Raw genomic sequence first — 10,000 nt, 5'->3', positions numbered from 1 at the left:
ACGACATCTTTCTAAAAGTTGTCTGTGTTTTTGTCATGAAACATTAGCCCCTTCAGTGTGTTTTCAGTTCATGAAAGTTGATCGTAACTTTTTCTTGGTCGCCTAAAAACGTCTAGTTCAGTGTTCGGTTGTACGGAGCTCCACCCTCTCGGGTCACTTCAGGTTGCCAAAAGCCAAGATGGCGACTGCCAAAATGCTGAACTCGAGCCTTCTAAGCCGTGGAAATTGGCAGTGCGCACAACAACTCTTACAATCATGGCTGATGATGGCTTATAACTGAAAAGTGGGTTTTTTTTGGCCCATAATAAATAAAAAGAGGCTCTTTAAGTGAGTGCCGGGTTTCTGTGTCTATTGTTCCAAACCGTAGTCCACAAACCTGTGGGTGACACCACAGTGACCACGTCCACTTCTTACATACAGCCTACGGCCTTACCAATTCAATACTATTGTAAAACTTGAATTCATGTTGTTAACATTCCTATCAGCAAGTTTACAAGCTCTGCAAGTGGGAAAAAAAACAAAAACAAAAAACGTAGTAAGTAGGAAGCCTGAAACACCTCATGTCCTCTTCTTAAATTCATCAAGAATGAGAAATCATACTAGGAACATGTTGCGACAGGCTTCAACCACTGAAGTGCTGCTGCGTAATGTGATCTAAAGTACGGAGGCGGTGGAGATTGGAAACAGCCATTATGTTGAGCACAAACGCTGACGACACAGAAACTAAATTTATCCGAAAAATCTGTGGTGAAGAAATACACACCCACGAAAGACAGCACTGGCAAAAGACATGCTGTCACAGCATAAAAACATCCGGTTGGGATACACTAAACAAAATGGGTTTACGAGTTTCGGCTCACGAAGAGATCTCTCCTGCAGACTTGGGCCGGTTGAGCGAGTCCATCGTGTCCCGGCGCTCTACTGCAACACTCCATTACCGGAGGACCTTTGACCTTCTGTATGCAGAACTGCTCAACTGAGGATTAGGTGTGCATGCGCGCACACACGCACACACACACACACACACACACACACACACACACACACACACACACACACACACACACACACACACACACACCGCTCTGATGTCAAAATGTCTGATTAACATTATTTCACCCATGTTTTTGTGCAGTGAGATTTACGAGGACATGTCTCGTGATACGTAACACAGCAGCATTAGGGGGCCAAACTTTCTTTTGACTGTGGGCCAAACAATGTTATGTTTTCACCCACTTACACTATAAGAAATTGTAGTGTGAAAACCCTTTCTCCGTTCTCTACACTGGCTACCTGTAAGAGCTCGCATCCAGTTTAAGACTCTGGTGCTAGCCTACAGGGCAGTGAAAGGAACAGCTCCTTCCTATCTCCAGGCCACGGTCAAGCCTTACCCCCCCGCCCGACCACTTCGCTCTGCTGCCTCGGGGCGATCGGTCGCCCCGTCGCTCAGAGGTCCTGGCGGCCGATCGACTCGGTCGCGTCTGTTTTCCGTCCTGGCCCCTCAGTGGTGGAATGAACTTCCCACCGACATCAGGACAGCAGAGTCCTGACGTCAAACCCACCTCTTCAGGAAGTGCTACCCTGAGCCTTCCACTCAGCACTTATTGTTTTCATACTAGCTTGTTGCACTTATTGTATTCGTATTACTTATAGCACTAACTGTTTTTCTTGGTTCTGTACTTTGGCTCTGAGTTATGCTCTGCTTCATGCTCTTAGATGCTTGTTTGGAAAAGGAAATGTACTTATGACTTCTGGTGACTAGTAGTTCTTTTGATTACCAATGTTGATGCACTTATTGTAAGTCGCTTTGGATAAAAGCGTCTGCTAAATGACTGTAATGTAATGTAGTGTGAAAACCCTAATGTGCATGTGTGTGAAACTGATGTTTGACTAGACTAGTAATCAATACAAGTCAAATAGTTGTTCTAAATGGCAGCGCCATCAAGTGCTCAAAATAAGAAATGCCATGTACATACAGTGTAATTTATGAGAAACGCACTCACACCATATTCTAGTATATATATTTTCTTTCAAATGGGACAAAGGTGATAGTTTGGCCATCCATGCCCAATTGAAAAATAGAATATATTTGTCCCGTACGGCAAACCTGAGAAAATGGCTCAATCTGGTGGAAAATAGTAAAATCTACAATTTTGAAAGCAGGGCTGTAGATTGAAGGTGAGATATATTAGAATACATAATTTTATGCTTTAATAGCCGTGGGATCAGAAACTGTGGTTTCAATGGGGGCATTTTTGTCCTTACGGGTGTCTGTATCTAAAATAAATGAATGAATAAACATCCTTGCTAAAATGTACGCCAAATCCATTAACACAGCCAAAAGGCTTTTTTTTCTTTCTTTTTTTAAAAAAAAAAGCCAAAAATGCCCCAAATGATGCACAAAGAAAAACATAAAAAACATTCTCAAAATAAAAAAAAAAAATGAAAATACACCGTTTTCTTCTGTGATTTCACAAATAACACGGCTGCAAACAACCCAAGAGTAAGCCGTGCATTCAGCCATTCCAACTGAGTTATTAACGTATGAACCGGTAAGTTCTACAGTTAAGAGACGCACAATGCGACTGCAAACACACTCCCGTATACACACACACACACACACACACACACACACACACACACACACACACACACACACCGCTCCTCCTTGCATTCCTACCGGTCCCCAGCAGTGAGAGCTCCCAGTTTCTCCTCTCCGGGTTGCGGGGGGGAAGGGTCGTCCAGGATCCTCTGGATCTGGTGCTCGATCTCCCTGGGAGACAGCAGCCGGCCCGCTCGGTACACCCACAGGCGGAAAAAACGGCCCTTGTGGTACACCGCCACAAACTCGCTGTCCTGCCAGTGCTGGAGCACATCTGTGGAGGAAAAGAGGAGTCACGCGTCTGGCTTATCTCGTCATCTGCAGCAGTAATACATTTCACTGCAGCTTGTTTTGTGTGTGTGTGTGTGTGTGTGTGTGTGTGTGTGTGTGTGTGTGTGTGTGTGTGTGTGTGTGTGTGTGTGTGTGTGCGCGTGCGTGCGTGCGTTACCAGTCTCGACTCCCGGTGTGCGCGTTGTGTTGAACATCCTCTCACACTGAGCAGCACACAGAGGGATGACAGTGCCTGGAACACGACTCTGACACACAGAGAAACAAACATCTATTGTTATTGCAACATTCTCTTTGGAAGTCAAGCATAAGCAAGCATGCCGGCAGGCCATATATTGACAATACTTCTTTTGTTTGTTTTTTTTGAAGATTATTAGTGTCTGACAACATTATGGACAGGACCCCACAGAGAAATAAAACCTTTTTTACTTTACCTTTCGCCAGATCTGGTCGGTTTGTTTTCTCTGTAGAATCCTTTCCATAGTGTCGACAACCACAGCAGCAAAAACGAGCACTTTAAATGGACGTACATTGACGGGAGGAACTGCCCAGAAGGATACTGGACCAATTTCAATGAAAACATTATTATCTTTTTTTTTTTTAAACAGTTCTCCCCAATCGTCACTTTAAGAGAGAGAAATACCTAATTTATCCTTTTACAAAATAATTGGCCAACACTGCTGGATGAAGAATAAACTGAATGAATGCACACTCCTACCCCAACTTTCTCTATTGGCTGAATTCATATTTACGGTGTAATACATTTTATCAAAGCTGTGCAGCAACCAAAATATTTTCTCTTTGCTCTGTGAAAGTGTGCGTGTGTGAAAAGACTGACTCAGCAGATTCTTACGCAACTGCCCTCCCCACACATGTGGCTTAAATCATCCTTCCTCTGAACAAACTTTAACCTATTGCCTCAAGAGATACGGTCACGTCCATCTGCTTGAAGTGAGCACTCGTTGCTCCACATGCCTTGTAAAGAGCTCGACTCCTTACTCTCGTGTTTTAACACGTAAACCGAGACGGATTGCTCAGATAATAAGAGACGTTAAGGCTACACTGTCTCGTTGCAGTCCCCTCGCAAACACGCCATCTTTCCCGCGAAGACGCACACACGGGCGGCCTTACCGGTTTCAGTTCCTCCCGGTTGACCTTGCGGCGGTAGAGCAGCAGGGCAGTGATGGTGTTGCCCGCCCTGGCTGCCTGCACCGGGGTCGGTGTCACGTACAGGAAGTCCTGGAAAGGACGCACACAGGACGTTAGTATAAAAAAAACCTCTCAAGATTTATGCTTTTAAAGACATCAAAAGGAGGGAGAGTATTTCTCTGAGCAGCTGGTTACCATGCCGTAGTAGTTGCTGTTGACCATGATGGGACTTCGGCCCCTCAAGTAGATGTATTCCTCCCACCAGTCGCTCACCTGGAACCACAGCAGGACATTACAAGTTGTTCGCTCGGAAATAAAAACAGGACAAACTAAACAAAATCACTTCCTGTACACTTTGTACCGAGTGTTTAAGACAGAAAGTACCAAAGCTGCCCAGAACGCTCTGCTGGATATCAGTCACCAGCAGAGCAGACAAAGTGGCTCCAGGTTCTCACTTAAGCTTTTGAGTTTTTGTCTCATGTTTTGCATTATATGTATTCAATTAACTCTTATTTTATCTCATTTTCCCTGGTTTATGTTCATTCTATGTCTATATTCCCCCACTGTAAAGCACTTTGTGTATTATTATTTTAATAGTGATGAAGGGAGCGTGGACCGCTATCAGAAGTCCGATCAGAACAGTTTGTACAAAATGTACAACGATGCCACGAAATGCAGAACAACAGAGTTTAAACATAAAGAGAAAAAGAAGAAGATGGAAACGATTAAATGCAGGAAGGAGCTAGACATTTAAAGATGCTCAATGTTTGCACAAAACCAGGTACTAGAAAAACAGCTTTTCTGAGTTTAAAGGGTTACGTTGGATTGTTCTTGAAGTGGGGTTACATGAGGTACAACAGCAGACGTCAGATCTGATTGATCATTAGACTCATCGTTTGAGCTGACTGCACTTACATAGTTGGTGGCCCACAGAGCTTTGAGTTTCAGGTAGCGTTGCAGGCGGTTTCCCAGGTTGGACTCAAACTGGTTGGCCAGTTCAGTCATGCGTTTGAACTCTGGATCGGTCAACAGAGGACGCGCCGACTTCAGATACTGAGAGACAGAGAGAGAGACAGAGAGAGAGACAGAGACAGAGCGAGAGACAGAGAGAGAGACAGACAGACAGAGAGAGAGAGAGAGAGAAACATTTCTTCAACTAGACCATTATATGTACATAGATACTGCTTCCTGTGTACGCCCAGGAAATTTGTCCAGGCGTGTCCACAGGTGTGTGTGTGTGTGTGTGTGTGTGTGTGTGTGTGTGTGTGTGTGTGTGTGTGTGTGTGTCTCCGCTCACCCGGCTCACTGTGTCTTTGATGGGAGGAACAGGCAGATGAGGCAGAGAGGTTTGGTAGCTGTACAGCAGAGGCTTCCTGCTCGACAGTAACCTCAGCAGAGTCTGGGAGGGACAGGAGGAGGTGAGAACTCTAGAGACACTTCAGCAGACAACAGACGTAACGGGTGGCTAACTGAAACGGGAGGAGCGGCCGGTCTATGCGCCGGTGTCTCCCCCCCCCCCCCCCCCCCCCCCCCCCGACAACGCTCTCCGTCGCTAGCAACACTTATCCCCCGCCATCAGCCAGGGTGACGGGTAAACAAAAGGGGGAATTTAACAAATCATCTGAATGAGCGCGAAATAATTAGCTATAGCTGATAAAATTGTGCTTGGTCATTACAAACATGCAAAAAAAAAAATGTGTACATTAGTCCCACCTATGTTAGCTTTGGGCCAACAGAAACTCTGATAGGATTGTATCACACAGCAATACGTTATTTATTGTTCAGTTGAAGAGCTGCTTTGGAGTGGTAGGTTCAAAGACCTGCATTTATCAGGACGATGCCAGTTTTGCTACCGTTTTAGATCAATTACTTTGAATGTGGGCTATAAATGCAGTCAGTGTAGTCCAAATGAAACTTGACCAAAGAAAAGGATGATGTCATCTCATCTTGACAGGATTCAAACTGAAGTGTGGTTCATTTTACTGCTTTGAATGAGGTCTGAAGTATTTCGGTTGAAAGGGTTAGAATACAATGACTTCCAATAGCATCTGAGAGTACAAAAGGTAGTGAGCATGTGCGTTATCGGTGACACGATTGAGATGGGGTCATTGGAAAGTGTTCTCCCCTGTAACGGGTCCTTGACGATCGTCACCAATGTTCACAATTTCTACATATTTTACTGGGATTAAAAGTCAGAATAAGATGACTACAGGTCTTTAAACTACAGGTCTTTTTGTAAAGCATGCCGTTACAGCGGCCACTGTGGATCTGTGATAACTGGCTTACCACCCAGACTTTGGTGGTGTTGGAAACCCGGCCGTGCTGCTCGAACATCCACTGGTGGTACGAGAGGAGCAGCTTGAGGCAGAACCGGAGCGCCAGGATGAGGGAGAGCCACAGCAGGGTGCTGAAGACCAGCGCCGACAGCATGGTCTGCCCCTGGGTGCTGAGCGAGACGTGGAGGCTGGACGGGGGGAGGAGGAGGAGGAGGAGGAGGAGGAGGAGGAGAGATCAATCACTGGCTACGTGGTCGGCTCACAATACAGATTATTTTTAATATACCCTGGAGCTGAAAGAAGGAGCAAAATAAAACCTCTAAAGACATGACTGAAGGTAGCGACAAAACATTCCATGTCAGACGTTACATTAGTTTACCATATAATAAGAATATGCATGTGCCTCCTGTGAAACACATTTTAAATACCAGACAGGACTGTGTCACGTCCAGATGTGTGCACCATTACTGCCAGCAGAGGGCAGATTATTCAGTGATAAGATCAAGACCAATTATAGATGCATGGACGGTAATAAAATCTGCTTTTTTAGTGTTTCACAAGTAAGTGATGCTGACGAGGACTAGGTCTTCCTTTCACATCAACATGTCGCAGTAGGAAAAGCGTCCACTTTAGTTTCAGTTTCAGAGTTCTATATTCAGAGCACATCCCTATTGTCACGTCTCACTTGTGTGAGGAAACTTTGAAAGTGCAACAGCAACCTCTGCTGGGTCGACGAGGAACGGCCCGTGGGAAGAAGCTGTTCCTGTGTCTGGTGGTTTTGGCGTTGTACTTCCTGAGCTGGCGCAGGAAGTACAACCTCTGCCGGGCCTTTTCCCGGATGGTGTCGATGTTGGGGGCCCACTTCAGGTCCTGGGAGATTGTGGATCCCGGAAACCTGAAGGTCTCCACAGCAGACACAGTGCTGGGGGGGGGGGGGGGGGTCTCCTGTAGTTGGTGAGGTCCTGCAGGTCTCTCCACACTGACGCAGGGTCTATGTGGGCTGGGTGATTTCTTCTGGAAGCCCGGCAGACTGTCCGGGATGTGCTCACCGAGTCAGGTTCCAGTGAAGCACAGGGCGGCGGATCTGCTGAAGTCAGCGTTTGCTCTGTTGAGGAGCAGCAGTTCATCCGTCTTGTTGGCCAGAGAGCGGACGGTCGGCAGATGGATCGACGGGAGAGCAGTTCACAATCACCCGCTGCCGAGGTTTAACGAGCGCTCCGGCTCGCCTTGCTCCCGCCGGCGTCTCCGGCAAATCCCCGAGGAGAGCCGCCGCTGCTCCTCCAACTAAAAAGCTCGGTAAAAGTTTCCGGTTCAATGAAAAACAGCGGAAAAGTGTGACCAGTGGATTGTCGGAGGTTTAAAAGTTCCTCCCTGCTGAAGGTGATCAGAGAGGGAGAGCTGGAGACGAAACAAATGAACCAAAAACAGAAAAAAAAGTACCAGAGAGCGCAGCACCGAGGCGCCATCTTGATCTTATAAGCTTTATACATTATATACTAGAACTTTTATTCCCTGCTTACACACAAATTGTATTTCCTGTTAATTTCCAGGATTTTTTTTTTTACCAGGTCTCTGGTGTTTATTACTTCAATAATAAACAACAATTCATGCAACGTATATCTATGTATTTATTTGTTACATTTTGTTCAGAACGCTCAGAACGCAAGGTTTAAGAATGATCCCAGTCCCTCACTCACAGTGAGGCCAACGGCTCATCGACTAAATACTGGCTTCTTATCACTACTCCGTATCGGCCGACACCCAAAGCACGGCTATCGGTGGATCACTAGATTAAGTGTTGCCAAAAACGGAGCTTTCTTCTACAGTGGTAATGATGCAGATCCATAAACAACATTGATTTAGATGCCGACAATCATCTTAGCGGTTAGGTCCCGACCCATCAGGCTGGCCTTTATACTGGAGCGCTGTCATTTTCAGCTGGCGGTGTCCTCAAAAAGCAAAACGTGAGACTTTAGAGAGTTTACGGTCTCCAGCGCCTCCATCCTGTCCATTGTTTCCACCTGCTCATTTCAGCATGAATATTATCAGGGTGGAACGTGGCTGAGGTGTGCCGAAGAGTCGGTGGTGTCGTAGGTGTCTGTTGGCGGTGCCAACTTAGTGCAGTAGGGAAGTAGGGGAGAGTTCAACTGCAGGTACCACACCCTCAGCGCAACAGAATGTTTTGTGTGCGACTAAGTAATGTTTGTTTGGATCAGCCGATCCCGGTCCCTCTCGCTCGTTACTAGGACTCGACTGGAATTTTCTTGAAGTGGAGCCGTCGCTTTCAGCTGGCAGCACTTTTAAAAAAGCGGAGCTCAACCGACCCGATGACACCCGTGTAAAATAAGCGTGTGATGCCATAAGAGTGAGCGTTCACGCGCTACTTCTTATCCGCATCCATCGTGAAGAGCTTGAATGTCAGAGAAGCAGATGGCGTTGTTATTGGAAGAGCTCTTTGAGAATGCAAACTTGGCGAGTTGACCACAAGATGCGGCTGTGGATATTTTAAACTCCAGCTGATTGTGAATGGCTCTCAGGGACCCACACGCAATACGTGCCGTGGAAGAATGACAATAAATACATCGCCAGCTTTATGTGCAAAAGAGAAAAGAGCAGCCATCTCCTCTTTCTTAAAAAGGGATATTTTGGGTCACTTGAATTGCGGTTGTGTGAGATACGTATCCATAGTAAACGTATTACCTACAGTAGATGTCAGTCAGCACGCCCCCAGTTTAGAGAAAGTAGTTTAAGTGTGCGCTATATTTAGAATAGTTTCATTCGTCAGACAGCCCTCTCGGGGATCTGAAGCCGCTATCTATTCTCTCTTCAAAGCTACCAGACTCCTGCTGTTGTGTTACTGTGTTAATGTGTGACTTTGGTGTTTTACGAGTTAGTCGGATTCACCAAAAGTCACACATTAACACGAACAAACTAACCGATTGAGGCAGCGGTAGACCAGCGACTCTGGTGTTCTGAAACGGTAAAATGACTGGTTTTGTGAACGGAGTCTGGTTGCCTTTGGAGAGAGCAGAGAGAACGGCTTCAGTTCCCCGTCAGAGATGGCTGTCTGACGAATAAAAAACAGTCTACAGATAGCGTACACTTCAAGGGATATTGATTTTATTGTGTGGCTAAAATACGTAAAATAAGCACCTCATAAAACTCTGTACTATCCCTTTAAGAAGGTGAAGGCAGAGGTCCCCGTGTACCTTAGTGGCAGGTGTTGCTGTATCATCGTGATGAGCCCCATGCTGGGATCCGAGCTCATGTACATGGTGGCCAGGATCGCTATGACGACAAAGAGCCAGGAGGAAGGGCTGGCAGGGTACACTCCCTTGATCACGCGGTTCTGTCACCACAGAAGAAGAAACAAAAAGACAGTCTTTTACACTGGGGCAAAAACAGAGGTTCCTTTGACAAACAACTCGAGGACTTTCCAGTTAAGAGCAAAAAACATTTTTTGAAGAATGCTCTCTTTACATTTCCCCTCATGTAGCTTTATCACATATTGAGTGAATTCATCAAACCCAAGATGTTTGAACATCAAATACAGCGTGCGTACGTTCCCTGAACGGTAGCTACGTTAGTATCTTTGATGACTTTAAAGCTTGACTAGAGGAAATACATTTCTGTGGGTTTACACAACGTCTGGCCTCACAACAGTCACCCGCAGGGACTGGCAGGA

The 10,000-nt window shown here is 46.0% G+C and overlaps 1 protein-coding gene across 1 annotated transcript in view; it reads right to left on the bottom strand.

The window, feature by feature from the left end:
• Window positions 1–10,000, bottom strand: part of cpt1a2b (carnitine palmitoyltransferase 1A2b) — a 36,678-nt gene that overhangs the window by 20,508 nt on the left and 6,170 nt on the right. Inside the window, exons 3-10 of the mRNA XM_068718269.1 lie at window positions 9,525–9,664; window positions 6,326–6,503; window positions 5,337–5,438; window positions 4,955–5,092; window positions 4,235–4,312; window positions 4,022–4,129; window positions 3,051–3,138; window positions 2,681–2,876 (exon numbers count right to left, since the gene is read on the bottom strand). Of these exons, the coding sequence (XP_068574370.1) occupies window positions 2,681–2,876; window positions 3,051–3,138; window positions 4,022–4,129; window positions 4,235–4,312; window positions 4,955–5,092; window positions 5,337–5,438; window positions 6,326–6,503; window positions 9,525–9,664 (1,028 nt within the window). The remainder of the gene's footprint in view (window positions 1–2,680; window positions 2,877–3,050; window positions 3,139–4,021; window positions 4,130–4,234; window positions 4,313–4,954; window positions 5,093–5,336; window positions 5,439–6,325; window positions 6,504–9,524; window positions 9,665–10,000) is intronic.

The sequence above is a fragment of the Cebidichthys violaceus genome, unplaced genomic scaffold, assembly GCF_023349555.1.
Source record: "Cebidichthys violaceus isolate CVI_PGR_0920_01 unplaced genomic scaffold, fCebVio1.0.p SCAF_23, whole genome shotgun sequence".
Classification (NCBI taxonomy): Eukaryota; Metazoa; Chordata; class Actinopteri; order Perciformes; family Stichaeidae; genus Cebidichthys; species Cebidichthys violaceus.
The sequence above is the reverse complement of the archived record's forward strand: the minus strand, read 5'-3'. Positions and strand labels throughout refer to the sequence as shown.